The sequence below is a fragment of the Tachypleus tridentatus genome, chromosome 13, assembly GCF_004210375.1.
Source record: "Tachypleus tridentatus isolate NWPU-2018 chromosome 13, ASM421037v1, whole genome shotgun sequence".
In the NCBI taxonomy this organism is placed as follows: Eukaryota; Metazoa; Arthropoda; class Merostomata; order Xiphosura; family Limulidae; genus Tachypleus; species Tachypleus tridentatus.
The window spans coordinates 16,835,610-16,862,706 of NC_134837.1; the positions used below are offsets into that span (position 1 = coordinate 16,835,610).

Here is a 27,097-nt window from a genome sequence, read left to right on the forward strand (position 1 = left end):
AGTCAGTTTTCGTCTACGTTAAAATTCGGGACTCGATTCCCTTCAATGAAAAGATCACAGATAGCCATCCCATTGTGTATATTTGCGCTAAAAAAAGTAACCCAAGAACAACGTCCAATCTAATCATTCCAAAGATCGCAGTTCCCTCTTGTGATCATATTGTGAACTACAAGATCAATAAGGCGCTTGAACTTTTCCTGATGTGTTGGCTGTGATAATGACTCGAACAAGATCGGCACCACAGAACAGCCGCCTGTTACTCGGGTAAGATGATTGAGAAGATAAACTTCATTAGGCAATAAATAGTTCGAGATGTAATATTGAGAGCTTGCAAACATTATTCTGAGAGTTACTTGTGAAACAAAACCATATACTCTTTTAAACCTTTTGTTCTAAATGAATACGACATAGAATAAGAGACGAACTATGGGCGTCGAAAGCTTCTGGTATTTCCTCGGTTGGATATGGATTACGAAATATGTTAATGGTACGTAACTTTTCATGTCTACTTATTTCAAGTTCCTTTGACCACAATTACGATAAATAGTTGATTTTGAAACGACTTTGAGAGTGGAACTTTTGTTTACGGCTTAAAGACGAGAAGCTCACGAAATACTGGAGAATAATTTGTCTATTATTTATTGAAAAACACCTTACCTCTACATTCTAAGTGACGTTTGTCACAGTAATTAGGCCTATGGATTTGTTTTGATTTTGAATTTCGCGCAAAGCTACACGAGGGCTATCTGCGCTAGCCGTCCCTAATTTAGCAGTGTAAGACTGGAGGGAATGCAGTTAGTCATCACCACCCATTACATGATACTCTTGGGTTACACTATTACTAACGAATATTGGGATTGACCATAACTTTATAACGCCTTCAAGGCTGAAAGGGCGAGCATGTTTGGTGTGAGGGAGATTCAAACCAGCGACTCTCGGATTACGAGTCGAGTGCTTTAACCACCTGGGCATGTCGGGCCCTTGCCAAACTCTGCTTATGGAAAGGATACTTTCACATAGGAATTCATTTCTTTTTACGTAGCTACGGTAGTTCGTTTTTCAGTTTAACGTTCTGTTGTGACACTTAAACAGCATGTATTTCTGTAATTTGTATTTTAATATACAAAGGTACTTTTTTATTTCTTGATACCTAAGCATTTCTCAAATGGTTTATTCAGAGAATCTAATGTAATGCTTTGAAATATTTGTTCTTTATGAAAGTTAACGCTTCTTTTACAAAGTTTAAAACTTTGAATTCCAAATTTGTGACATCCCACTTTAGCCACCTTCAAATTTTGCTATTTCACGATTCTTTGAATATTTTTAAAATATGTTCTGCATAATACTAACTAGTATTTTTAATATGGTGTTTTTCATTGAAGAAATTTATTATTACTTTCTTGTTCATATGAAAGAGTTGAGTTCAAACACTAATTATTAACAGAAACGTCATTTTTAAAACACTAATTATTAACAGAAACGTCATTTTTAAAATGCTAATTATTAACAGAAACGTCATTTTTAAAATACTAATTATTAACAGAAACGTTATTTTTAAAACACTAATTATTAACAGAAACGTCATTTTTAAAACACTAATTATTAACAGAAACGTCATTTTTAAAATACTAATTATTAACAGAAATGTCATTTTTAAAACACTAATTATTAACAGAAACGTCATTTTTAAAACACTAATTAAGTTCTTAAAAATATCGTTTAGAATCGTTGATTTTCATACTGACAATCGGTGACTTTATAAGAATTCTCTTCTATAAACTCGGTGGTATTTTCATGATATCTTACCTCAGACATCTAAGGTTTGGACTCATATTTTATTTACGTTTTAACCTCTCATTTCATATCCTGAGTGCATTGTTGTATAATTCATGACACTCTGTCCGTTAAGAAACTAACGTTATATTTGCATAAGGAACGTTACCAAATCGAGTTATTACCGTTTGTGTTATGTGAGCGAGTGCTACTGTGAATTACTTTTAAAAGCGACAGTTATAGCAAATTTGCTTATGTAAATATTGTAAATCATTTGTTGTGCAGTTTAGTTGTTGAAATTTCACATCACGTTACTCGAATCTCCTGAATTGTTTCTCGTTACTTTAAGTGAGTATTGCTAAATCAAAACGTTTCGTAATTTTTAGAACGTTTCAAACCTCAGCTAGGTATTATATGAGAGAACGTCAGTAAAAGTAAAAGTGAAAAAGTGAAGTTAGACGACATATTATATGTTTAGCCAATAAGGGCGTATAGTGGCAATTTCTAAAGTAAAAATATAACAGGTTGTCATGTAACAAACATAAGTGGAGAAGAATAAGTTGTTCTATCAAAGAATATTCTAAAATAATTGAACCTGCTTATGTGAACTTTTACGAAAAAGAGAAAATACAAATATCTCAATAAAACTGTGATAACCAACAATGGAACGAATTTTTTTTGTACACGCATTGAACTTTTTTGACTATATTATTTAAAAATTCGTGGATTGTGTGTTGTTTATTTATTGTTTAAATTTACCGCCATAAAGTCACAGACACCTACTATGTTAAACATTTACAAATGTATCCCATAAAATGAGACTGGCTCTACAAACGATTTATTATAACAGTAAACAATTTTATCAGACATCTGTATTAAGAAGTAAAATTCAGCATTTCACGTTTCACAAAAAAAACCTTACAAAATATATAAAGTGGCAAAATATAACATCAAGCTATTATAGAGAGTGTCTACAACCTTATATTAATTTATATTAGACATTTAGTACTTGGTTGGTTCTTTTTGTGCTCTAATAGCCCCCGCAAGGTGACGTGGCATGCTTTCAGTGAGGTTATTGATATAATTCATTATGATTCAATCCCATTATATCACTAAGAAGCGCTGCAACTCAGCTACAGCTGCTGATTTAGGGTCATTGGTAGCATTTTATCTGGCTCAGTTCTCAATAGAACTACAATCTCAAGATTCTGCTGGTCATGACGATTTTGTAACGTCTTCCTGGTCGAGATAATCCTGTACAATACGTGTACTGTAAGCACTAGCATTGTCGTCCTGGAATGCAAAGTTATTGCCAAATCGTGTCCAAGCATATGACAGAAATATCGCGTCAAAATGACGCCTATCGTAAGCGCCATTGATTGATGTTTTTCTGTAGGATATGAAGAGCAGTTTTTCTACCACGTATAATAGTTGTCCAATTACGTAATGGAACATCTGCATGTTTCCTTCGTCTATTCTCCAGACAAATGACGAACACGGATACAACCATCATCATCAACTGGCCAGTGTTTTAAGTATAAGCTACTTTCCCAAGTAACATTGTGACAGTGGTGAGTTGTGGTAAATATCGATTTACAGATAACGTTTCTTACTAAATAGACTTATTGATCAGTCTTCTCCCGAATGACCTGCAATGAATGTGCTTGTAAGTAAGTTGTTCCAAGACTTATTTTGACCTGGACCTGATGTTGTCCTTGTTGAAACATTGTTATCCATATATAGTTTTTGGCATTTACGAAAATAATTTCTTGGAATAACGATTTCTGTAGTCTGTAGTCTGATGACGTTTCAAGATTCTGGATAAAGTATACTTGGGAGTACTACACTGTACTGACTATCTGATTCGCAACTTTCCTCGGCAATCGATTAATTTGAAACCTAAAATCTTCTTTTTACATCAAGTTCAGAGAAGTTGTTTTAACATTGAGTTAATCTGTTTCGAAAATAAGTTACACAAAAAAAAAACATACCATTTTATGTAAGGTGTGTATGTGTGTTTTGACAAACAAATGTTCAAAATAACTTAAACAGACTAAAATAACAACTCGAAGGTATTTGTCAATATAGAACAGTGAACAAACATTTTGACCACGATTGTACGCTTTTCTATGGTAATGGTTATTATTAATTCAGTACACGTAAAGCAATCACACAAAGTTAGTTTAGATTAAGATGTACAGTTCTTGGAGTTAAAAGACGAAATCAAGTTTATTGTAGGGTGTACAATGTGTTGAATCAGTAAACAAAATTAAATGGATTAGAACATGCGCAGTCTGCAATCACCATACATGTTATCAGTTTCATTGAAAGCTGTACAGTCCTTTAAAGGAACAGACAGGAACAAATTTATCGAAAAATGAATAATCCGTACAGTCATTGCAGAAAATAAATTGTATTGGAAGTTACAGAGTCTTCTAAATTACGAGACAAATTCAAGTTTATTGTACGGTAAACATTTTTCTAGATCTCTAAATAAAATCAAGTAGGTTCAGATAGTTAAAGTACTCAGCTCATAATTGGAAGGTCACGGGTTCGAATATCCGTGACATCAAACATGCTGGCCTTTTCAGCCATGGAAGCGTTATTATGTGACGATCAATTCCACTATTCGTTGGTAAAAGAATAGCCCAAGAGTTGGCAATGGGTGATGATGACTAGTTTCCTTCCCTCTGTTAAATTAGGGATGAATAGCGCAAATATCTCTAGTGTAGCTTTGCGCGAAATTCAAAATCAGTCAAACATACAAAACAAAATCAAGATTAATGAATAGTATACAATTTTAGTGCTTTGATAATTTATTAACAAGATGCACAGACTGTTTGTGATCCACACCATGTTCTATGCGATCTAAGATGTACAGATTGTTTGTGATCCACACCATGTTCTATGCGATGTAAGATGTACAGACTGTTTGTGATCCACACCATGTTCTATGTGATGTAAGATGTACAGACTGTTTGTGATCCACACCATGTTCTATGTGATGTAAGATGTACAGACTGTTCGTGCTCCACACCATGTTCTATATGATGCAAGATGTACAGATTGTTTGTGATCCACGCCATGTTCTATACGATGCAAGATGCAATATAATTACGTTGCAATATATTTATATACGTATTATAAAAACAAATGTGTAATACGTGACATAGCATACACGTTTTGTAACGTATTTGATTCATAAGTCACACGCATTATACATGAGTATCACGAATTATATTATAACACACGTGTTGCCTTTGTCTAGTATCAGTTGTGCTACACGCTTTATTGCTAACCTAATAATTTGTCAAATGCAAATTGTGATAAAACAAAAAAACATTCTCTATTATTCGAGACTTTCGTATTTGTGTATTTCTAAACTATACTTACTTTTAGCTCTGATCCGAAGAACTGATTTGTGAAACAACAATTTTCTAACCAAAATAAAATAAAATAAAGGAACAACTAAGACATTACTAGGCTTCTCTTTGCATAGTTTTTCCATTATGTATGAAATTTGCATGCTAATTGCTCTAATACAGAAGTATAACGGGCAAGATTCAACTTTATCTTGAACTACAGAACAGGTTTAGAACATTTCACGCAAGCTTATTCTGTTTGTTTTTCACTCTACGGTGAAGCTAAGTTTTCACGAGATTTTGATATTTTTAGAGCGTCCACTCTTTTCAGTCAATAAAAATGAAAATCGAAGAAGCTATAGAACGTCTTTCAAAACAACCTGTACTTCGTTATTACTTTCAATTAAATAAAGAAGCTCAAAGCAGTACCACGTCAAATGCACTAACGAACGTAGGATTGAGCGCTTGCAACGAAAACACTCAGCGACCACGAAAAATGTACCAGATGTAAGAATCATGGTGGTTCCAACATGAAGCAATTAATTCATCAAGCTTACGTATAGGCAACTGTACATTTTTGTTGTTGTTATGAATAACTATTTTTTGTTAAGATCAATTCATATCAATGGATGGTGATGACTAGTTGCCTTCCCTCTGGTCTTACAGTGCTAAATTAAGGACGGTTAGCGCAGATAGCCCTCGTGTAGCTTTGCGCGAAATAAAAAAAACAACAACAGATAAACAGCAACAACAAAAGATAACACTGGTGTATGAGAATAGAAAACTATTGAGAAACATTCTTGTTTACTTCCAAAGGTAGCCATCAGTCCCCAAACTGTGTTTCTCTGATTTCACCTCAGTACCACAGTACCACAGTTACTCACATCTATTCCTATTAATCTAGGATAATCTGTTTCATAATATGAATAAAATTAGTGATATTTTGGTCTGTGAAATGTTTCCCTCTAGGAAATCTTCCCTTTAAAACTCTATCCAAACAGTAATGGTTACTATGAAAGTGTGTCAGGCTAGTGAAAAAAAATAAATTCGAGGGATACATTAAAAAACGAGTGAACAATAAATAAAGCCAAAGTTTTGCTTTATCACAATCAGGTTATAATGTGACGGTCAATCCAACTATTCGTCGGTAAAAGGGTAGAATTTTAGTAGCTTTGAGCGAAATTAAAAGCAAAACAAAAAACAAAACCATAAATAGTGGGTGATATGTCTTACGCCTAACAAAATAAAGCAGCTTGGTCTTACACTCGTGGAATCATGTTACTCATGTGTGATGCAAATCGATCCAGTCATTCGCCAGTTATAAGCGGTCATACAAAGAGAATTGTTTTTTTGAGTAATGATTATATAAGGTTTGTTTTCATGAAGTTAAATGTATATATGATAATGTTATACTACACGTTTTCCCGGTCTGAAGATTCTATAACTTTCAGTTATTTAACTTTTGTTGTCATTTATTATTCCATTAATCACTGGTATTTCATATGCCTAAAATGCATTGATCAAAGGTCGTAAGATATGCACAAGGGTTAGTTGTATGTGTGACAACTAAATACCAACTGACGAATCAAAGATGTAAACAGGTAACAGGTGTATCACGTCTTTCGCGTATATAATAATAACTCTTATTCAGAAACAAATACCTACTTCGACTAAACATGAATGCAGTAATTAATACACTTAACTAAATGTACTGGTTTTACAGTCTTACGCAAGAAGATTTAAACGTATTGCTTTGCCAGAAACAGGAGTTTTCACATTATATGTATATTTAATAATTCTCTAAGCCTTACATGTTATACATTTACATATTTCTTGCAAAGAGTAAGGAAAGTTCGAGAAAGCCTCGACTCGAGTGTCCTTATTTTATTTGACTAAGAAAGTAGTTCTACTTGTGCGTTAGCTTAGAAGCTTAACTTTAACATGCTGGAAAGACTTTAACACACTCAGGATTTTTGCTTTCCTTTAAAACATCGCATGCATTTATTTATGGATTATTGTAAACTTAGCTCTTGTGTCTTTCTCTTATTTCCTGGCCCGAATACTGCAGGGATTTAGACATAGTCGTCATGGTGTTACATAAAACGTGTATATGATTTATTTTTTTACTGCAATGTTTTCAAGTCGTTGTCTTCCAGGTACTCGGTTTTCCTAGTAAACGTTAAATTTCACATCATACATATATATATATATGTCTTACAATTAAATATCTTGTGTTCCTAGTAAATGTGTTCTACAATTAAACAATATTCTCTGTTATTAATTTCTATTTACACTAAACGTTCACTGCTCTTAATATAAGCTTTACAATGAACACTTGGCGTTACTAATAAAAGAGGTTCGTTTCAAATAAAACACTCTATATTCATATCATGTGTTTTATAATAAACACTCGGTGTTAATATTATAGGTATTTTAAAATTAAACATTTAGTGCATGTGTTTTATTTCTAAGCTCTTAATGTAAATAATCACTCGATTTGTAAGTAGATGTTTTACAAGACAATATAAATATGTAATACTTTTGATTAACCAATTATAATTCCCTTTTAAAACAAGTTAAGAAAAAACAGTTTAGTTTTCATTTTTAGAAACACTTCAAACGAGTGACTTTGTCTTGTTGATTAAATGTTTTTCCTTACTTATTAGCTTGTTTTTAATGCAGTGTTTCATTACACTTAAAAAGGTTGTATTTATTACCAAGTTCTACATACAATAAGGTTCGAACTGTAATATTTACTGTTCTCTTTTGGCTAGTAATTCCTGTTTCACCCTGTTATTACGTGTTTTTTTTTTAAGAAACACCTAAATCTGTAAGAAAGCTGACTTTAAGGGGTAATGATAACCTGTTTACACAAGAATTATATGTTGTTATATTTTTAAATGACTACAGATTAATAATACATAAGTAGTCATTTAAATATTTCCTATGAAACTATAATGCCTAGCGACATTAGTTGACACTATTGTTTTGGTCTTGAGTTATTGTGTCATAAAAAGGAAGAAAAAACAGAACAATAAATTGTTGCTATGATACTTACAGAACTTGTGACCCAATATTTATATAAATATTGTTATGAAAGCAAACTCTGTATAGTATTGTGAAGGTTTGACAGCATTGAAGAGACATTTAAAATACTATTTAAATGAACAATCGAACCATCCCAACATAAGTAGTGCTGCTACCTATCGGGTAGGAGATTACTGTTAAAAACTATGCGTTCCTGACACCAGAGGGTTTATTTATAATAAATCCTCTTAGTATTTTGTCAGTAAACACAGGTTGTTCCATTAAACACAAGGCTCCCTGTGTTTATCATTCAACATCGCTGTTCCATTAAACACTAGGTTCCCTGCGTTTATCATTAAACACTCGCTGTTCCATTAAACACTAGGCTCCCTGTGTTTATCATTCAACATCCGATGTTCCCTTAAACACTAGGCTCCCTGTGTTTATCATTCAACACTCGCTGTTTCATTAAACACTAGGTTCCCTGTGTTTATCATTCATCATTAAACACTAGGTTCCCTGTGTTTATCATTCAACATTCGCTGTTTCATTAAACACTAGGTTCCCTGTGTTTATCATTCAACACTTGCTGTTCCATTAAACACTAGGTTCCCTGTGTTTATCATTCAACATCCGCTGTTCCCTTAAACACTAGGTTCCCTGCGTTTATCATTAAACACTCGCTGTTCCATTAAACACTAGGCTCCCTGTGTTTATCATTCAACACTTGCTGTTCCATTAAACACTAGGTTCCCTGTGTTTATCATTCAACATCCGCTGTTCCCTTAAACACTAGGTTCCCTGCGTTTATCATTAAACACTCGCTGTTCCATTAAACACTAGGTTCCCTGTGTTTATCATTCAACACTCGCTGTTCCATTAAACACTAGGTTCCCTGTGTTTATCATTCAACATCCGCATTCAACACTCCTGCTGTTCCATTAAACACTAGGTTCATTCAACACTGTGTTCCATTAAACACTAGGTTCCCTGTGTTTATCATTCAACATCCGCTGTTCCATTAAACACTAGGTTCCTGTGTTTATCATTCAACATCACTCCTTAAACACTAGTTCCATTAAACACTAGGCTTAAACACTAGGCTCCCTGTGTTTATCATTCAACACTCGCTGTATCATTAAACACTAGGTTCCCTATGTTTATCATTCAACACTCGCTGTTCCACTAAACACTAGGTTCCCTGTGTTTATCATTCAACACTCGCTGTTCCATTAAACACTAGGTTCCTTGTATTTATTCGTAATTACGTTTCGGTACCTAAATTAGCACAAGTTCAGAGTTTATTTGTATGTTTTTGTTGGTTATACAGAATATGCCTGACTTTGTCAAGTGTCATTAATTGAAGATGCATGTTGACACGAAAAGCTGAGCAAAAACTAATTGAAAATATGAAAAGAATTATTATAATTTTTATCAAATTTCTAAAGAACAGAATTCCTAATTTTTCACGCTGTGATAACGTAATGGGATTTTTTAATTTGTTTCTGCAGTGCATATTTCAATTGATTTATATATCTTTACTGAAACTCACAAAGATTATTTCAGTAAAATGTTTACACTACTTTTGTTTTCATTCTGTGTTTTATATTTATCACACTGTATATGAACGTGAAAAAAAAACAATAAGATACACTGCTGGCCAAAATCTTAAGTCCAATAAACATAAAGAAAAAATATGCATTTTGCCGCTCGACAATTCTGCCACGTTCAAACTCTGTCAACTTTTAGCCTTTGCCATGTTTTTACCCAATGTAACACAGGACATGTCAGTGTGAGATGTTGACAACGTTAATGCTTGAACACAGATGACTAAATTTCGTTACGTGTTTACCGATTAACGCTTCGTTTCAGTGTGATCTTTTGACCAGCTAGTATTTAGGCTAATTTCATAGTGTTCACATTTTCCCTATTAAATGCTAAAAAGTTTTTTATTTTTATTTTCCTATTTCTTATTTTCATCTTTCGAGGTTTTACTCAAATAAGTGGTTGAGTCTAACAACGCAAAATGCGTATTTTTTCTTTATGTTCATTAGCCTTTTACCCAAAAATGATGTGGAAAGTAAAAGAAATGTTGAAAAATGAGGAAATTACCACAGAGGATGTGAGTGACAGTTTGGTTCTGATACAGAGGAAGTGAGTGACAGTTTGGTTCTGACACAAGGGATGTGAGTGACAGTTTGGTTCTGTTACAGAGGAAGTGAGTGACAGTTTGGTTCTGTTACAGAGGATGTGAGTGACAGTTTGGTTCTGATACAGAGGATGTGAGTGACAGTTTGGTTCTGACACAGAGGATGTGAGTGATAGTTTGGTTTTGATACAGAGGAAGTGAGTGACAGTTTGGTTCTGATACAGAGGATGTGAGTGACAGTTTGGTTCTGATACAGAGGATGTGAGTGACAGTTTGGTTTTGATACAGAGGAAGTGAGTGACAGTTTGGTTCTGATACAGAGGATGTGAGTGACAGTTTGGTTCTGATACAGAGGAAGTGAGTGACAGTTTGGTTCTGTTACAGAGGATGTGAGTGACAGTTTGGTTCTGATACAGAGGAAGTGAGTGACAGTTTGGTTTTGACACAGAGGATGTGAGTGACAGTTTGGTTTTGATACAGAGGAAGGGAGTGACAGTTTGGTTCTGTTACAGAGGATGTGAGTGACAGTTTGGTTCTGATACAGAGGATGTGAGTGACAGTTTGGTTCTGATACAGAGGAAGTGAGTGACAGTTTGGTTCTGTTACAGAGGAAGTGAGTGACAGTTTGGTTTTGATACAGAGGAAGGGAGTGACAGTTTGGTTCTGTTACAGAGGATGTGAGTGACAGTTTGGTTCTGATACAGAGGAAGGGAGTGACAGTTTGGTTCTGACACAGAGGAAGGGAGTGACAGTTTGGTTCTGTTACAGAGGATGTGAGTGACAGTTTGGTTCTGTTACAGAGGAAGTGAGTGACAGTTTGGTTCTGACACAGGGGATGTGAGTGACAGTTTGGTTCTGACACAGAGGATGTGAGTGACAGTTTGTTTCTGACACAGAGGATGTGAGTGACAGTTTGGTTCTGACACAGGGGATGTGAGTGACAGTTTGGTTTTGACACCGAGGATGTGAGTGACAGCTTGGTTCTGATACCACAGACAGAACATTGATGTTCTATTTTCTTTTTGTTAGCTATACAACTCTTGTTTCGGCATTGTAGAGCGTTATCGAAACAAAACAGAGCGTATGCTAGAAATGAAAAATGAAATTAAAGTGCAATTTTACAATATTAAATTTCATAAACGTTTATTGGGATAAATAGATATAGTAATGCACAAAGAACGTGACAATATTTCTACTCGCGTTATTATCGGTTGTCTGATAGGAGAGCCTATACGATCTGTTAGCGCTAAAACTGCATATAATAATGTTGTTTTAGCAAGCAGTTTTTCTTAGAGTTGTTGGTAAATCAAGGTACGCGACGAATCATTTTCTATAAAATATTCATACCTTGAAGAAAAAAAATAATATAACGCCTTATGCCAGAAAGATCTGGCGTAGCTTGGTGATTGGGACACTCAACACACAACCTACGGGTCGTGGGCTCGAATCCCATCACTAAATATACTTGTCATATAAGCCAATGAAGTGTTATATTTTGATGGTCAATTGCAGTATTCGATTTTAGTAACCAAAAGGTTGACGGTGGGTGCTGTTGACTAGCTTTCTTCCCTCTAGTTCATCAATTCTAAATTAGGGATAACTACCGCAGATAGCCCTCTAGTTGTTTTTCGCGAAATTCAACAAACAAACAAGACGCTGCCTTGGTGTAATGAATAGACGAGTGATTTGTGTCACATTACATGTCAATATTAATAATGGTAGCTTACGTCAAATAGTTCTGCTCTGGGCTTCTACTGTTATGTTATTATCACTAACTAGATTGAGCGGTTGAGATGAAAACTTAAAAAGCACTAGTAAAACACATCAAAGCTATTATTAGTCTTATTGTGATGTGTATCACACAAGCAGTCTATCAATATATATATATATATCTGTATGAACAAATGTCGTGTTTCTTTATAATCTAATGTGTAAAAACTTTTGTCTGTTTTTGTGATCTGACAGATAGAATCGTTATAATATTTTGTAATTTGAAACGCTGGAGTGTTTTGGTTCTTTGTAACATGATTTATAGAAACATTATATTTCTTTGTAACATGATTTATAGAAACATTATGTTTCTTTGTAACATGATTTATAGAAACATTATGTTTCTTTGTAACATGATTTATAGACACGTTATATTTCTTTGTAACATGATTTATAGAAACATTATATTTCTTTGTAACATGATTTATAGAAACATTATGTTTCTTTGTAACATGATTTGTAGAAATATTATGTTTCTTTGTAACATGATTCATTGAAACATCATGTTTCTTTGTAACATGATTTATAGACACATTATGTTTCTTTGTAACATGATTTATAAAAACATTATGTTTCTTTGTAACATGAGTTATAGAAACATTATGTTTCTTTGTAACCTTCTGAATGAAATCATCGCATTTCTTTGTAATTGGTTGGCTGGAACCATTGTATTTTTATGAGATAAATTTGATATGAAGGATAGGGATAACTACCGCAGATAGCCCTCTAGTTGTTTTTCGCGAAATTCAACAAACAAACAAGACGCTGCCTTGGTGTAATGAATAGACGAGTGATTTGTGTCACATTACATGTCAATATTAATAATGGTAGCTTACGTCAAATAGTTCTGCTCTGGGCTTCTACTGTTATGTTATTATCACTAACTAGATTGAGCGGTTGAGATGAAAACTTAAAAAGCACTAGTAAAACACATCAAAGCTATTATTAGTCTTATTGTGATGTGTATCACACAAGCAGTCTATCAATATATATATATATATCTGTATGAACAAATGTCGTGTTTCTTTATAATCTAATGTGTAAAAACTTTTGTCTGTTTTTGTGATCTGACAGATAGAATCGTTATAATATTTTGTAATTTGAAACGCTGGAGTGTTTTGGTTCTTTGTAACATGATTTATAGAAACATTATATTTCTTTGTAACATGATTTATAGAAACATTATGTTTCTTTGTAACATGATTTATAGAAACATTATGTTTCTTTGTAACATGATTTATAGACACGTTATATTTCTTTGTAACATGATTTATAGAAACATTATATTTCTTTGTAACATGATTTATAGAAACATTATGTTTCTTTGTAACATGATTTGTAGAAATATTATGTTTCTTTGTAACATGATTCATTGAAACATCATGTTTCTTTGTAACATGATTTATAGACACATTATGTTTCTTTGTAACATGATTTATAAAAACATTATGTTTCTTTGTAACATGAGTTATAGAAACATTATGTTTCTTTGTAACCTTCTGAATGAAATCATCGCATTTCTTTGTAATTGGTTGGCTGGAACCATTGTATTTTTATGAGATAAATTTGATATGAAGAAGCTGTAATCGGTGTTTACTGTAAGTTTTGACTTATCCCCTCAGTTAATTTTAAATCATTATGTACATATATTGGTACATTATTATTGGTGCATATCCACTTTATCCGTAACTCAAACTGCCAGATTGAAGATGTATCTATATTCACATTGTCTGTTTTTCTAGCTGTCCAGAACAAAGTGATGACAACATATTGACATAGTTAATAGTTAACGCAGAGAGAAAAGAGACGTCGTCATAGCATTTGGCTCCTAAGTTAACAAGGAAATTTGTACTTTACGTTTACGAAAACAAGAAATTACTAATCGATAACAGTTCGCTATCTCAGAGAAAAAAAACAAAAAACGGCTCTGACTGATTTAAGGATCCCAGCGGGTGGTCATAGAAACACAGGTCTAGTTTTTGAAACAAATTAGGCTTAGGTGAAAGAAAAAAAAGGTTGAAGTATTGAACATTTTCTCGCCATAATATCGAATATCGATAATATTAGATTGTAGTCTTATAGAAAACAACAAAACTACTTTTGATAATGATATAATCAATGTGGACTTTAAGTACTTGAAAAATTATTTGAATCTCGAGAAAATGATTCCAGAAGTTTTTATTTGTATTTTCATGTGATGTACTGAATAGATTATATTTCGATAAAGAGTTTCTAGAATTACTTATTGATTACTAAAACCTTTTAACCTAAGATGGGCACGTTTAGTCTTCTTTTTTATATTCCTAATTAAGTGTGTATCAGTTTATCGTAACTTAGTAGAGGGATCACTACATGTCAGACGGACCAAAATAATTCTCTGTGTTGGTTGATTCAATGTTATTGGCACTAAATGTAATTCATTTTCAAGGGTATTGCCTGTAAGCTACCTTAACGCAATTAACTCTGTATGATAGATAACCTATTATAATTGACAGTACATATTAGATTGTTTAATACCATTAAATGTCAGATGATCTAATACTGTTAGCGTTGCATGTCATATGATTTCATACATTTGACATTACATGTCAGACATGTTCGTACAATTCACATTTCAAGTTAGATTACTTAATACAATTAACACTAAACATGATTGAATACAGTAAACAACGCTTGTTAAATGTTTTAGTACAATTAACTCCACGTGTCAGATAATTTAATACAATTAACACTAAACATGATTGAATACAGTAAACAATGCTTATTAAATGTTCTAGTATAATTAGCTCCACATATCAAATAATTTAATACAATTAACACTAAACATGATTGAATACAGTAAACAACGCTTGTTAAATGTTCTAGTACAATCAGCTCCACATATCAAATAATTTAATACAATTGACACTTCATGATGTAGTTGATTTGTGAGAAAGCTAATATTATGAGTTTAAGATTGGTGATGAGGCTTAGGCTATTATATGAACTCATGTGGTCATGAGAAGACTAGTATTATGAACCCTGTGGCTGGTGATGAACAGGATAATTAACGTGGTAGTTATAACTAAACGCTATGAGTTCGTGTATAGTGAGCAGCCTAGTATTATGAACTTGTGTATGATGAGGAATATAGTGTTAATAACTCATGGCTGGTGAGGAGGCTATGTTATGAACTAGTATGGTGAGGATTATAGTGTTAAGAATATAGTTGGCTGGTGAGGAGGCTATGCTATGAACTAATATGATGAGGATTATAGTGTTAATAACTCGTGGCTGGTGAGGACGCTATGTTATGAACTAGTATGGTGAGGATTATAGTGTTAATAACTCGTGGCTGGTGAGGAGGCTATGTTATGAACTAATATGATGAGGATTATAGTGTTAAGAACTCGTGGCTGGTGAGGAGGCTATGTTATGAACTAGTATGATGAGGATTATAGTGTTAAGAATATATTTGGCTGGTGAGGAGGCTATGTTATGAACTAATATGATGAGGATTATAGTGTTAAGAATATATTTGGCTGGTGAGGAGGCTATGTTATGAACTAATATGATGAGGATTATAGTATTAAGAATATATTTGGCTGGTGAGGAGGCTATGTTATGAACTAATATGATGAGGATTATAGTATTAAGAATAGATTTGGCTGGTGAGGAGGCTATGTTATGAACTAGTGTGGTGAGGATTATAGTATTAAGAACTCGTGGCTGGTGAGGAGGCTATGTTATGAACTAGTATGGTGAGGATTATAGTATTAAGAACTCGTGGCTGGTGAGGATGTTAGAAATCCGATTTTGAGATAAATCGTGAAGGAAAAATAACGTATTTTGAGATCGTCATGTTGAGTTATATCAGAAATTATTGAATCAATAGATTTTTCAGTATTAATAAATATAAAAGATATTCTGTCCTTTACTAAACCTCTTATCTAAAATATAATCTAGTTTAACCTTCAGGGAGTTCGACAGCACACAAATAGTTTACACAGTGCTTTTGTTAATATAACTTTCCCTACTGTTTACTGTATTAAATTTTGTTTCTAACTCTAAGGATAATTTTTACACAGGAGCTAGCGATCAAAAAATATATGAAATAAAAATCTATACAACAGTATGTTTTACACAAGGCATGCTACATTTATTTTAAACTTTTCCCCCGACAGAATTATGGAGGTTCAGCCATGAGCATTTTGAAAGGAACATTACAGAATTATACATAGTCTCAATTTTAGTATAATAAAATCTCAGATAGTCGAAAGAAACTTTAAAATATCCTCTTTTGATTGTTAACATTTTCTGCATGAAAAGAAAATCTTAAAGGTCGCACTACAGAGTTCAGCTCACACCAACAGGGTTGGTTATAACTGTCTTGAACCGAATGAAGGGAAAGTGTAAATGTATTTTATTGTTTGGGGTTAGAGTGTTTTAAGCTAAGTTGTACGTTACAGCCGTTGTGAAACGTACGTATGATGAAAACGGTAGATAAAACTACATTTCTTAGCAGTCTGTCTTTCAATACTTCTTTATTTTTAGAATCAAGTGTATATATATAAATATTAAGTTACATAGTCCTTGAATATTTAGAATATTTAGTAATAAGTCTTGAGAAAAGGTATAATGTTATTAGTTCACCAAACAGAGAATATTTGAGCTTTGATAAAAGTACACAAAATGCTGAAAAGAACAACAAAAACCTATGGTAATAACATGCTCTCTAGTGGCAGAGTGGTATGTTTGCGAACTTACCACGTTAAAAATCGGGTTTCGATACCCGTTGTGGGTAGAGCACAGATATCTCTTTGTGTAGCTTTGTGCTTTATTATAAACAACAACAACTGGTAATAACATTATGGGACTCAGCAGATACCACGATGTGGCTTTGCTGTAAGAAAACACACACATAACATTATGTACAGTGCAGGGACATAGCCTCAAAACATCTCATCTTCCAAGATTTGTTTGTCAACCTTATTCGAGAACGTCTGCTTGGGTTTTTTGTTAGAAATAAATTGTATACAGGTTTCAATGTGTAGTGTAAAATGGTAACTCCTAACCAACATAAGTTGACATAAAATCAGAATTACTAACCATTTCTCTATTAACCGCAAAATGATATCTGGATATTTTATATTAAACAAAGTTGTTATATTTTCAATTTATATAAGAGTAATGTACCCAAATAGGACCAGCCAAGTGCAGAGAACAAGCAGCCTCCTTTCTGACGCATTGTCTATTTTGACCTGATAGCTAGCATAACTAAAACTGGAATTATATATAAGCTTATTACTAGTTTAGAATAACTCACTACTTAATATACTACGCGGTAATTGTGAACGAAATTACTGTAACATTAGATATTAAAATTAGTTTTACTGTAGAAGCACTCAATGAATGTTATACTGTAGTATATGTTATTATGAACTGTATACGTCATTGTGGCTAACAGCTGTATTGTTGGTGTAGAACTAATGTGTCTCCCAACGTATGGTTATACAAATGATTATACAAAAATACAATAAATACATGTTACAGACGTGTTAGGCCATATTTCACATCAGCTTAACTGAAAGAAAAAACAGTTTCATCAGGTTTATTATGACAAGCATATGACACACTTTCTATACCATATATATAGATATATATATTCCATGTACTATTTTAATGGATTTCGAATCAGAAAGATTCAGTTCCAGATTACATAAAGTATGTTTACAATTTACAGTTCGCTTCTTGCAATAATTTTCGAACTGCAAATACGTGCGTACTCACTAGGTTTAAGAAAGTTTTATGAAATTTCAAAGCAGTGTGGATATTTATATTTTAAAATAGGAATTATGAGTTCCACAACTTTCAGTTAGTTGTTGCTGGATTCTTATATTATATACTGAATACTTGTCGTGACTTTGGCTGCTATTCTTCGGATTGCATGATCCAATAGCTCACTAAGAAACACTGCTACCACAACTTGTGTTTATAACATATCTTTAAATATTTAGGTGGTAATTTTCTATGGAAGATCAAATCAGGCCTTTTTACCTTAAAGGCTCTTAAACAAAGTTTGAGAGTCTATATTCTTTTCCTAGACTAACATGGTTCAAGTATGAAAACATCTCAACTTTACTGAACTTTAGTCATGCTTATATAAACATGAAACTTTTAAACATTTTGCTTTATGTAGAAAGTACAGAAAAATGTCTCGAAATGGAAGATTTAACGTATATTATACATAAATTAAAAAACAAAATATCTGACGTGTTTACACAAAAGTCAAACATTTCTTAAAAGAAATATTAATTCTCTTGTCGTTTGTTTCTTTAGAAGATCCCATGGAACTGAAAATATCCCCTGAGCTTTGGCTCTAAAAGCCTAGAATTGGAACAGAGACTTGCTCGACAGATATCCAATAAGAATAACAAAAGTTTTTTTTTTAAACTTGTTTTTACATAGTTCTTAAATTGACAGTTAGGAAGTATTCCCTAACTGATTATCAGAACGTATTTTTTATTAGAAAGGATCTGTTAATGTATTATCTAGGAATCATTGAATCTCCGTGTTGAATTATGTAAATGTCTACCTAGAATGAAATAGAAAAATAATAGCTGTAATCTAATGTAATGTAAAATAGTTGTTTGAAGTGAGGATTTTAACCACAAGAATAACAGCTGTAAAATAGTTGTTTGAAGTGAGGATTTTAACCACAAGAATAACAGCTGTATAATAGTTGTTTGCAGTGAGGATTTTAACCACAAGAATAACAGCTGTATAATAGTTGTTTGAAGTGAGGATTTTAACAACAAGAATAACAGCTGTATAATAGTTGTTTGAAGTGAGGATTTTAACTGCAATAATAACAGATGTAAAATAGTTGTTTGAAGTGAGGATTTCAACTACAGAATAACAGACGTAAAATATTTTTGAACTGATAATTTTAACCATTAAAACAAATGCTATAAAATAGTTGTTTGAGTTGGAGATATTAATCACAAGAATAAGAGATGTAAAATAGTTTTTTGGGTTGAAAATGTAACCACAATAATAACAGTTGTTAAATAATTGTTTGAAGTGAAGATTTTTAGCCACAAGAATAACAGATGTAAGATAGTTGTTTGAAGTGAAGATTTTAAGAACAAGAATAACAGTTGTTAAATAGTTGTTTAAAGTGAAGATTGTAACCACAAGAATAACAGTCGTAAAATAGTTGTTTAAAGTGAAAATTTTAACCACAAGAATAACAGATGTAAAATAGTTTTTTGGGTTGAAAATGTGACCACAATAATAACAGTTGTTAAATAAATGTTTGAACTGAAGATTTTAACAACAAGAATAACAGTCGTAAAATAGTTGTTTAAAGTGAAGATTGTAACCTCAAGAATAACAGTCGTAAAATAGTTGTTTAAAGTGAAGATTGTAACCTCAAGAATAACAGTCGTAAAATAGTTGTTTAAAGTGAAAATTTTAACAACAAGAATAACAGTTGTTAAATAATTGTTTAAAGTGAAGATTTTAGCCACAAGAATAACAGTTGTAAGATAGTTGTTTGAAGTGAAGACTCAAACTATAAGAGTAGCAGCAGTAAACTAATTGTGAAACGGCAATTTCAGCTTTTACGATACACTCATAGAAGATACAGTCATAGAAGATACAGTTATAGAAGATATAGTCATAGAAGATAGAGTCATTAAGTCTTTACTTAGAAAATAATTCTTCTGGATGAAAACTAAAAGTTAGATAATTGAAAAAAAGATGTCAAATGAACATCTGACTGTATTTGAACAGCATTTAATGAAGTGCTTATTTTGATGTGTAGAATATGAAGCACTTATTACCCTGAATGAAAATATCAGCTGTCTTCTATTATCATTGAAATATCTTTACTATATGTCGAAGTAATTCTATTTTATGGAGTTAGTGGTCGTAAGTAGTGTATTACACAAAATGTTAATATGTTTATAACGAAGCATTTATCCTCTTCCATATGTCCTGAGATCGTAGCCTTGAATTCTATCATAAAAAACATGTTGGTAATTTTCCAATGCTTTAATATCTATTTTCACCATCCGCTTATCAATTTATCATAGGTTTCAACTAAACTTCATAAGATTCTAATAAAGTTCAATTTATTATAATTTCGTATTATTACACTTAAATAACGATATTATAATAAAACCTATGATGCATGATGACTTCCAGTGACTAGTAATCTATTTATATACTGTTCATTGAACTCGATTAGTATATGTTCTTCGCTACATTCAGAGATATATTCTTACATACTATTATTTTTATATTTCTTATTAATTATTTTTATTTTACCTTCTTTCTGGTTGTCACTTCTTATTCTTTTTATTATTCTATATTATTACGTTTCTCATATTTTATTTCTTCATATTACGAAGTGTTGTCATATCATTATTTTAGTATTTTTTCTGTTTTTTTGTAATTAAACCTAAAGTCGTTTCTTCTTATTTTATCTTTACATTTTTCTTTCGTTTATTATTGTTTAGTTTCCTTGTCCGTTTATTAGAGAAACGATGACTAGGGACCCTCAAAATGTAACGAACGTTATTTTTATAAGACTGGATTTTGTTTCCTTGCCTCGAGCGATTTTCTGTTTAAGTACGGTTGTTCGAAACTTCAAAGTTAATTAATATTTGTTTTAGATATAGCTGTTATTAAACATAAAAGGTATTCTTATGTTTTATGTTAAAAACATCATTACTAACGACGATACCAGTTCACGAGCGCTTTTTTCTTTCTAAGTAAGAAGACATTTTGTATGATTTGTTTATAGTTAATGTTGACAACATTGTGAAACATTTAGAATAAACATCAGTGATGTCGAGAAAACACCCACTTGTAGAGAAAAATATATATGTAAAAACGGGTGATTTGGGTTAAAAAAATGTTATGTAGAGGAGCGAACAACGTTTCGACCTTTTTCGGTCATCGTCAGGCTCGCAAAGAAAGAAAGAGATTACTACTGACCGATAGCTGACCACATGCTTGAAGGGGGCTGTGTAACTGAGTGTAGGAATGTAGAAGGCGTGTTTAGATGTTTGATTATATTTATTAATATAGGTATAAAGGTGTTCCTTTGTATTGATTTATGTTGGGCTTGTTTTGTTTTGGAATTTCGCACAAAGCTACTCGAGGGCTATCTGTGCTAGCCGTCCCTAATTTAGCAGTGTAAGATTAGAGGGAAGGCAGCGGCAGCTAGTCATCACCACCCACCGCCAACTCTTAGGCTACTCTTTTACCAACGAATAGTGGGATTGACTGTCACATTATACGCCCCCAGGGCTGGGAGGGCGCGAACCCGCGACCCTCGGATTACGAGTCGCACGCCTTACGCGCTTGGCCATGCCAGGCCTCTGTTGGGTTTAAGTTGTTGTATAAGTAATGCTTCTTTTAGTATTTGGGTGTTTTCTATGGTTATGTTGTGTGTATTTGATTTGCAGTGTTCGAAAACGTGCAAAGGTGACTTTTTTGTGTTCTTTGAATCTGGTTTCCACGACTTCTATATTGGAGAAACAAGTAGAAAAATGGAAACCAGATTCAAAGAACATAAAAAAGTCACCTTCACACGTTTACGAATACCACAAGTCAAATAAACACAACATAACCATAGAAAACACTCAGGTACTAAATAAAGAAACAAACATAAACAAACGCAAAATTAAAGAAGCCTTACTTATACAACAACTTAAGCCCACAATAAACCAATACAAAGGAACACTTTTACACCTATATTAATAAATATAATGAAAATCTAAGCACGCCCTCTACATTCCTACACTCACACAATTTCCCTCAAACATGTAGTCAGCTATCGGTCAGTTACCTCTTTCTTTCTTTGTGAAACTGACGATGACCGAAGAGGGTCGAAACGTTGTTCACTCCTCTACACAAAATTTTTCTCAACCCAAACGAGCCGATTTTACATATATATTTCGAACCAAAGTCATAACTATTCTACAACGCGCTCAAATAGATCGTTCTTTCAACATTCACAATCTACTCTGTTTCTTGGATGCTATTTCAAATAATCTGTGTTCGCACATTGCTCTCGAAGAGATTTGTTCAATCTTTCCATAGTTTGAGTACATGCTTAGATTTGAGACCTGCTCTTGGCATGTTCGTGTGCTTTAAGTAATCTGGTTTAGTTGACCCGAACAATATTTTTAAACCACTCCCAACTAGCGGACGAAGTTGTAAGTCTGCCAGCTGTTTTGCTTTGCGGAAATTGACATTAAAGATGACTGAAGAATTTCTACGCCTTGATCGATTTCAAGACAAAGATGAATATATGAAATTCCGATACACAATATTTCTCATCATCTGTAAATCCTTCAAGATTTGAAGTACACGTTCTATTTTATTTACTACTGTAATGTAATATAAAATAATATTAATGAACTTTGCCCATTCCATAGGGTTAAAGAAACATAGAACATCTTTTAATCCGCTGGTTTATGATATATATAACACGCATAATCTTGGAACAGCCTTTTATAAAGTGTCATACATTCTGCAAAAATACAACTATCAGGATGTCTTTACCAAAAGTGCTTGAAGAACTCTTTCAACAAATTGATTGTTTCTATCTTCATTAAAGGAATATTCAACATTGAATTTGAGCCTTTTTGTCTGACGTTAAAAGCGTCCAGTTAATAAGCAATCACGAGGAATAGCTAAGTATTACAAATAGGCTCAAAATTTATCGACGTTGTGGTTATTATATATACATATATACGGCTTGTTTATTTTACTTTAAGGCATGAGACAATACCAGATAATACTGATCTCAGCTGGTCTACTGATATTTCTTAAAACCTTGAGAAAGAGCTGGTGTTCGTGTTCTACTTGTCTGCACTCCTTAGGTTACTTAACCAGACGTTTATAATCCATTAAACTGTATGTCGGTTTATCTTGGTTAAGTTATATACTCGCTGTTGTACCAGATCCAATGAATCACTCAAAGCTTCAGAAAGAGCTGATGTTTGTGGTCTACGTTTTACAACAGTTAACTAGGTATTTATGCTTTACTAAGCAGTATGTTGGTTTATCTTGGTTGAGTTATGTACTCGCTGATGTACCAGATTCAATAAATCACTAAAAGCTCCAGAAAGAGCTGATGTTTGTGGTCTACGTTTTACAACAGTTAACTAGGTATTTATGCTTTACTAAGCAGTATGTTGGTTTATCTTGGTTGAGTTATGTACTCGCTGATGTACCAGATTCAATAAATCACTAAAAGCTCCAGAAAGAGCTGATGTTGGTGGTCTACCTGTCATGACTTTACAATAGGTAGCAAAGTATTTCTGCTCCAAGAAACAATATGCTGGATTATCTTGGTCAGGCTTAAGTTATATGTTTACTATTAAATTAGATTGACTGGATCACTGAAAGCATGAAAAAAAAAAAAAAAAACTTATGCTGGTAGTCTACGTTTTGCAGAAGTAAACTAGCGCTTTCTGCTCCAATGAGCAATTTATCTCAGGGGGCGTTATCTAGTGAACTGTGTTAATTCTTAATGCGACAGAATAAGGAAGAGTTGAAATATTTTTGTGTTTTTTTTTTCAAATAAACTTAAAGTTTGTTTCATGTTCTTTTCCATCTGAGATCAAATCTACATCCACGTGCTAGAGCCTGAAAAATATAAAATTATTTTAACCAAGAAACACGATAAACAAGCGACGTATCTCGCATACTGCTTTGCAGGAAAACTCATGGTTTTGGTTTTGTTTTTTCTAAGGATGAGTATGATACGATCTGCGTATTATTTTCTGAAAACAGTTACAGAAAAGACTGAAAAATATTAGCTCTCGAAATAGGAGAAGTCTGTTACAATTGCACTGATTTTTATGTTTGGTTATCGAATCAAGCAATGTGGGTGTAAACCAGCATATCCCAAATTTTTTCGGTTCACGGCGCCTCTAGACAAAAAGAAAAACCTAACAGTTCCGTTTATTAAGTAGTTAGGTCCAAGCAACTTAATAAGTATTTATGTCCTAACAACTTAGTAGCCGTTTGAAAGAATAATACACGTAAATTGAAAGTAAAAACATTACTTTTATTTCATTTTTAAACAACTACAATTACTAATGGGATGTGTGCGTCTGTTGGGCACTGCACAGCTTCTCAAACCTTGGAATCTGATTGGTCACCCCTCACTCATTTCCTGTTCCACATTGAATTTCGAGCGGCACTTGTTTTTAGCACAGCAACCACCAAAACCCATCTTCACAGAAACATGACGTTGCGAATGGAATTAGGATTCACTGAGCTTTAGCACTTAGCAGCTGATATTTATATTTTATTGATATCCAAAACTCAGTTTGTATCATGTTGCCAAATTTTGTTTTTAAAGTCTTGTCACAAGACAGCTCAGTAAGATATTTTTCTTCTGCAGAGATAAATTCAGATGGCGCTTTAGCCTTGAATGGACCTTGGATCCAAACAATCTTCTACATCTCTTCTGGAAAGTAATTTTTAAACCAGTCACTGAGTTGGGTTAGATGGGTTAAAACAGATTTTAGTTCGTGGGTTAAATCAAGTTCATTCAGAGATAACAACTGCTGTAACAGGGGGAAACAGTCTTTGACACAATTATCATTCATTTTACTTCTCCATATTAGTAACATTTTCCCAAAGGCTGAAATCTTCTCTGTGAGTTTCAAAATGTACGTTTTGCTTCCCTTCAGAGAGAGCTACAGCACTACAACAAAGATGTGTGTTCAGATCCCATATCCTCACACAGTTTGATTTTTTTAAACTCGCCTTCTGTGGCTAAGTTGTTATATAGTTCACCACTTTTAACACACTTTCCAGGACTAGGTTCAGTGAAGGACTCAGGTGCTTTGACACAAGGGCTTCCTGTGGATTATGCAGTGGGACCACAGTACATCAAAAGTTTTACTTCGTATGAGTGCATGTAATCCTCCATAATACTCGGACATGGAGCGGCCACTATCGGTACAGACGCCAACACACTTATTCCAGTCTAAGTTATTTTCAGACATAAAAGTGTCAAATATTTTAAAAGTCTTGAGCCTTTGTACATGCAGTGATACTTTTACAAAAGAAAGGTCTTTCACAATTTTTTCACCATCCACGAACTGGACATAGCAAATTAAATGACCATCCTTGTTACTATCCGTCGCCTCATCTAGCTGTGACCTGAATTCGTTTTGTTTAATTTCTTTAATTAAATGAGGACTTCAGCCATGTGTTAGATTCTACGACTGATAGTATTGTTGGATAAAGGCACCTTTGAAAAGCAGTCTTCCCGTAGATTCACCAACCATAATGTTCACCATATCCACTGCAGCTGATATAATCAGTTCTTCTATGATGGTGTGAGGCGTTTTACATTTCTCGACTCTATATGTCACCTTCTAGGATGCTAACAAAGCGTTGTTTGGTATTGATGCTTGTTTCAAAAATGTACCTTTTAGTTTTTTCAATTATTTTAACTTTCTGGTAAAATAATCATAGGTTTTACTAGCCATGTTAGGATGATTGGTCTCTAAGAGGCGTTTTAGTTTACTTGAAGCTTGCACTTTGGAGCCAAAACTTTTATACATAATACACACTGTGAACACTCTTCATGATTGACCTCTACTGGATTAAAACCAAAATCTAGATAACTATCATCATATTTCCGTTTCTTCACAACTTTGCCACTGTTCTGTGGTCCGCCATCCTCTTTTTCACTCCCACACTTCTTATTAATGTTCAAAAATCTTTCCATTTCTATACACAATCACTAAAAATCAACAAAATAATTCACTGAACTTCGCTGGACCCACGCAGACACTTGATCACAATAACCTTCAGTTATTTCAATTGCTGCCAGATTCGGAGAGTTGGCAGGTATTTATATAACAATATTTGGAAAGAGAAAGTTTAAGAAGTTACTGGCGTAGCCGATTGTACAAGAAAACAAAAAAAAAACAGATCTCGTAGATTTGAGAACGTCATCGAAAGGAATATAGCGCGTCTAATGTTAAAACTGTGAACTATCTCGAGCTAGTAGTTCGCGTGGTGTCCGATAAATTTCTACATCGCTGTGTTTCCCTCGAAAATTTGAAATATTCAGCGGCTCCCATTTGAGTTCGCCCGTAGTGCTCTGGAACACCGCAACACATAGTTTGGTTTGTTTTGAATTTCGCGCAAAGCTACACGATGGTTATCTGCTCTAGCTGTCTCTAATTCCCCAGACTAAAGGGAAGGTAGTGAGCTAGTCATTACCACCCACAGCCAACTCTTGGACTACTCTTTTACCAACGAATAGTGGGATTGACCACAACATTATAACGCTCCCACGTCTGAAAGGGCGAGCATGTTTGGTTGACAGGGATTCGAACCCGCGACCAGTGGATTATGAGTCGAGTGCCTTAACCACCTGGGCATGCCAGGCCCAGTTTGGGAACCACTGGTGTAAATAGTTATAATATCGAGAGTTGACTGTATCGCCATCTTTCGTTCATACTCATAACTACTGCAAATTGATGAGTTTGCATAAAAGGATCTGAGCTCACCTGGTTATATAAAGATACTGTGTAGCTCCAGACAAGAATCTCTTTCTCGTCGTATTAGACGATAGGTAAATTATAATTATTATAAAAAATTACAAAGCTAAAGAATTATAAAAAAAATAAGTAGATATGCAGTTTGACTTCTTTGAGACTTCACCAGTTCTATCCTTGGTGAAAACCCAGGAAATGTAGTGAAAATCTATAAGTAAAATAGAGCCTTAATTGATAATGGACTTTCTTTTTCAAACTCTTGGAATGTACATTAAATGTCTTATGTTGAACGTTCTGTGTGTTATTTTAAGGAGACTGCGCTCTTTCGTCTTTCTTCATTTGAAATTGAGGAAAACTCGCACAATTTGCTGAAAATGAGAAAACATCTATGAAAGTTTCAGTAGGGTTTATTCTCTAAAAACATTGTTTTAAAGCATGGGAAATGGACTGAAATAATCGTAGAAATACTAACGTCCAGAGTTAAC

General features: G+C 33.4%; 1 protein-coding gene across 1 annotated transcript in view; it reads left to right on the forward strand.

Annotated features, from left to right (window-relative positions):
* The first annotated feature begins 237 nt into the window (after positions 1 to 237).
* LOC143238984 (protein turtle-like) overlaps positions 238 to 27,097 on the forward strand; it is a 574,376-nt gene continuing 547,516 nt past the window's right edge. The window contains exon 1 of the mRNA XM_076479675.1: positions 238 to 487. Within this exon, the coding sequence (XP_076335790.1) occupies positions 427 to 487 (61 nt within the window). The 5' untranslated portion in view covers positions 238 to 426. The remainder of the gene's footprint in view (positions 488 to 27,097) is intronic.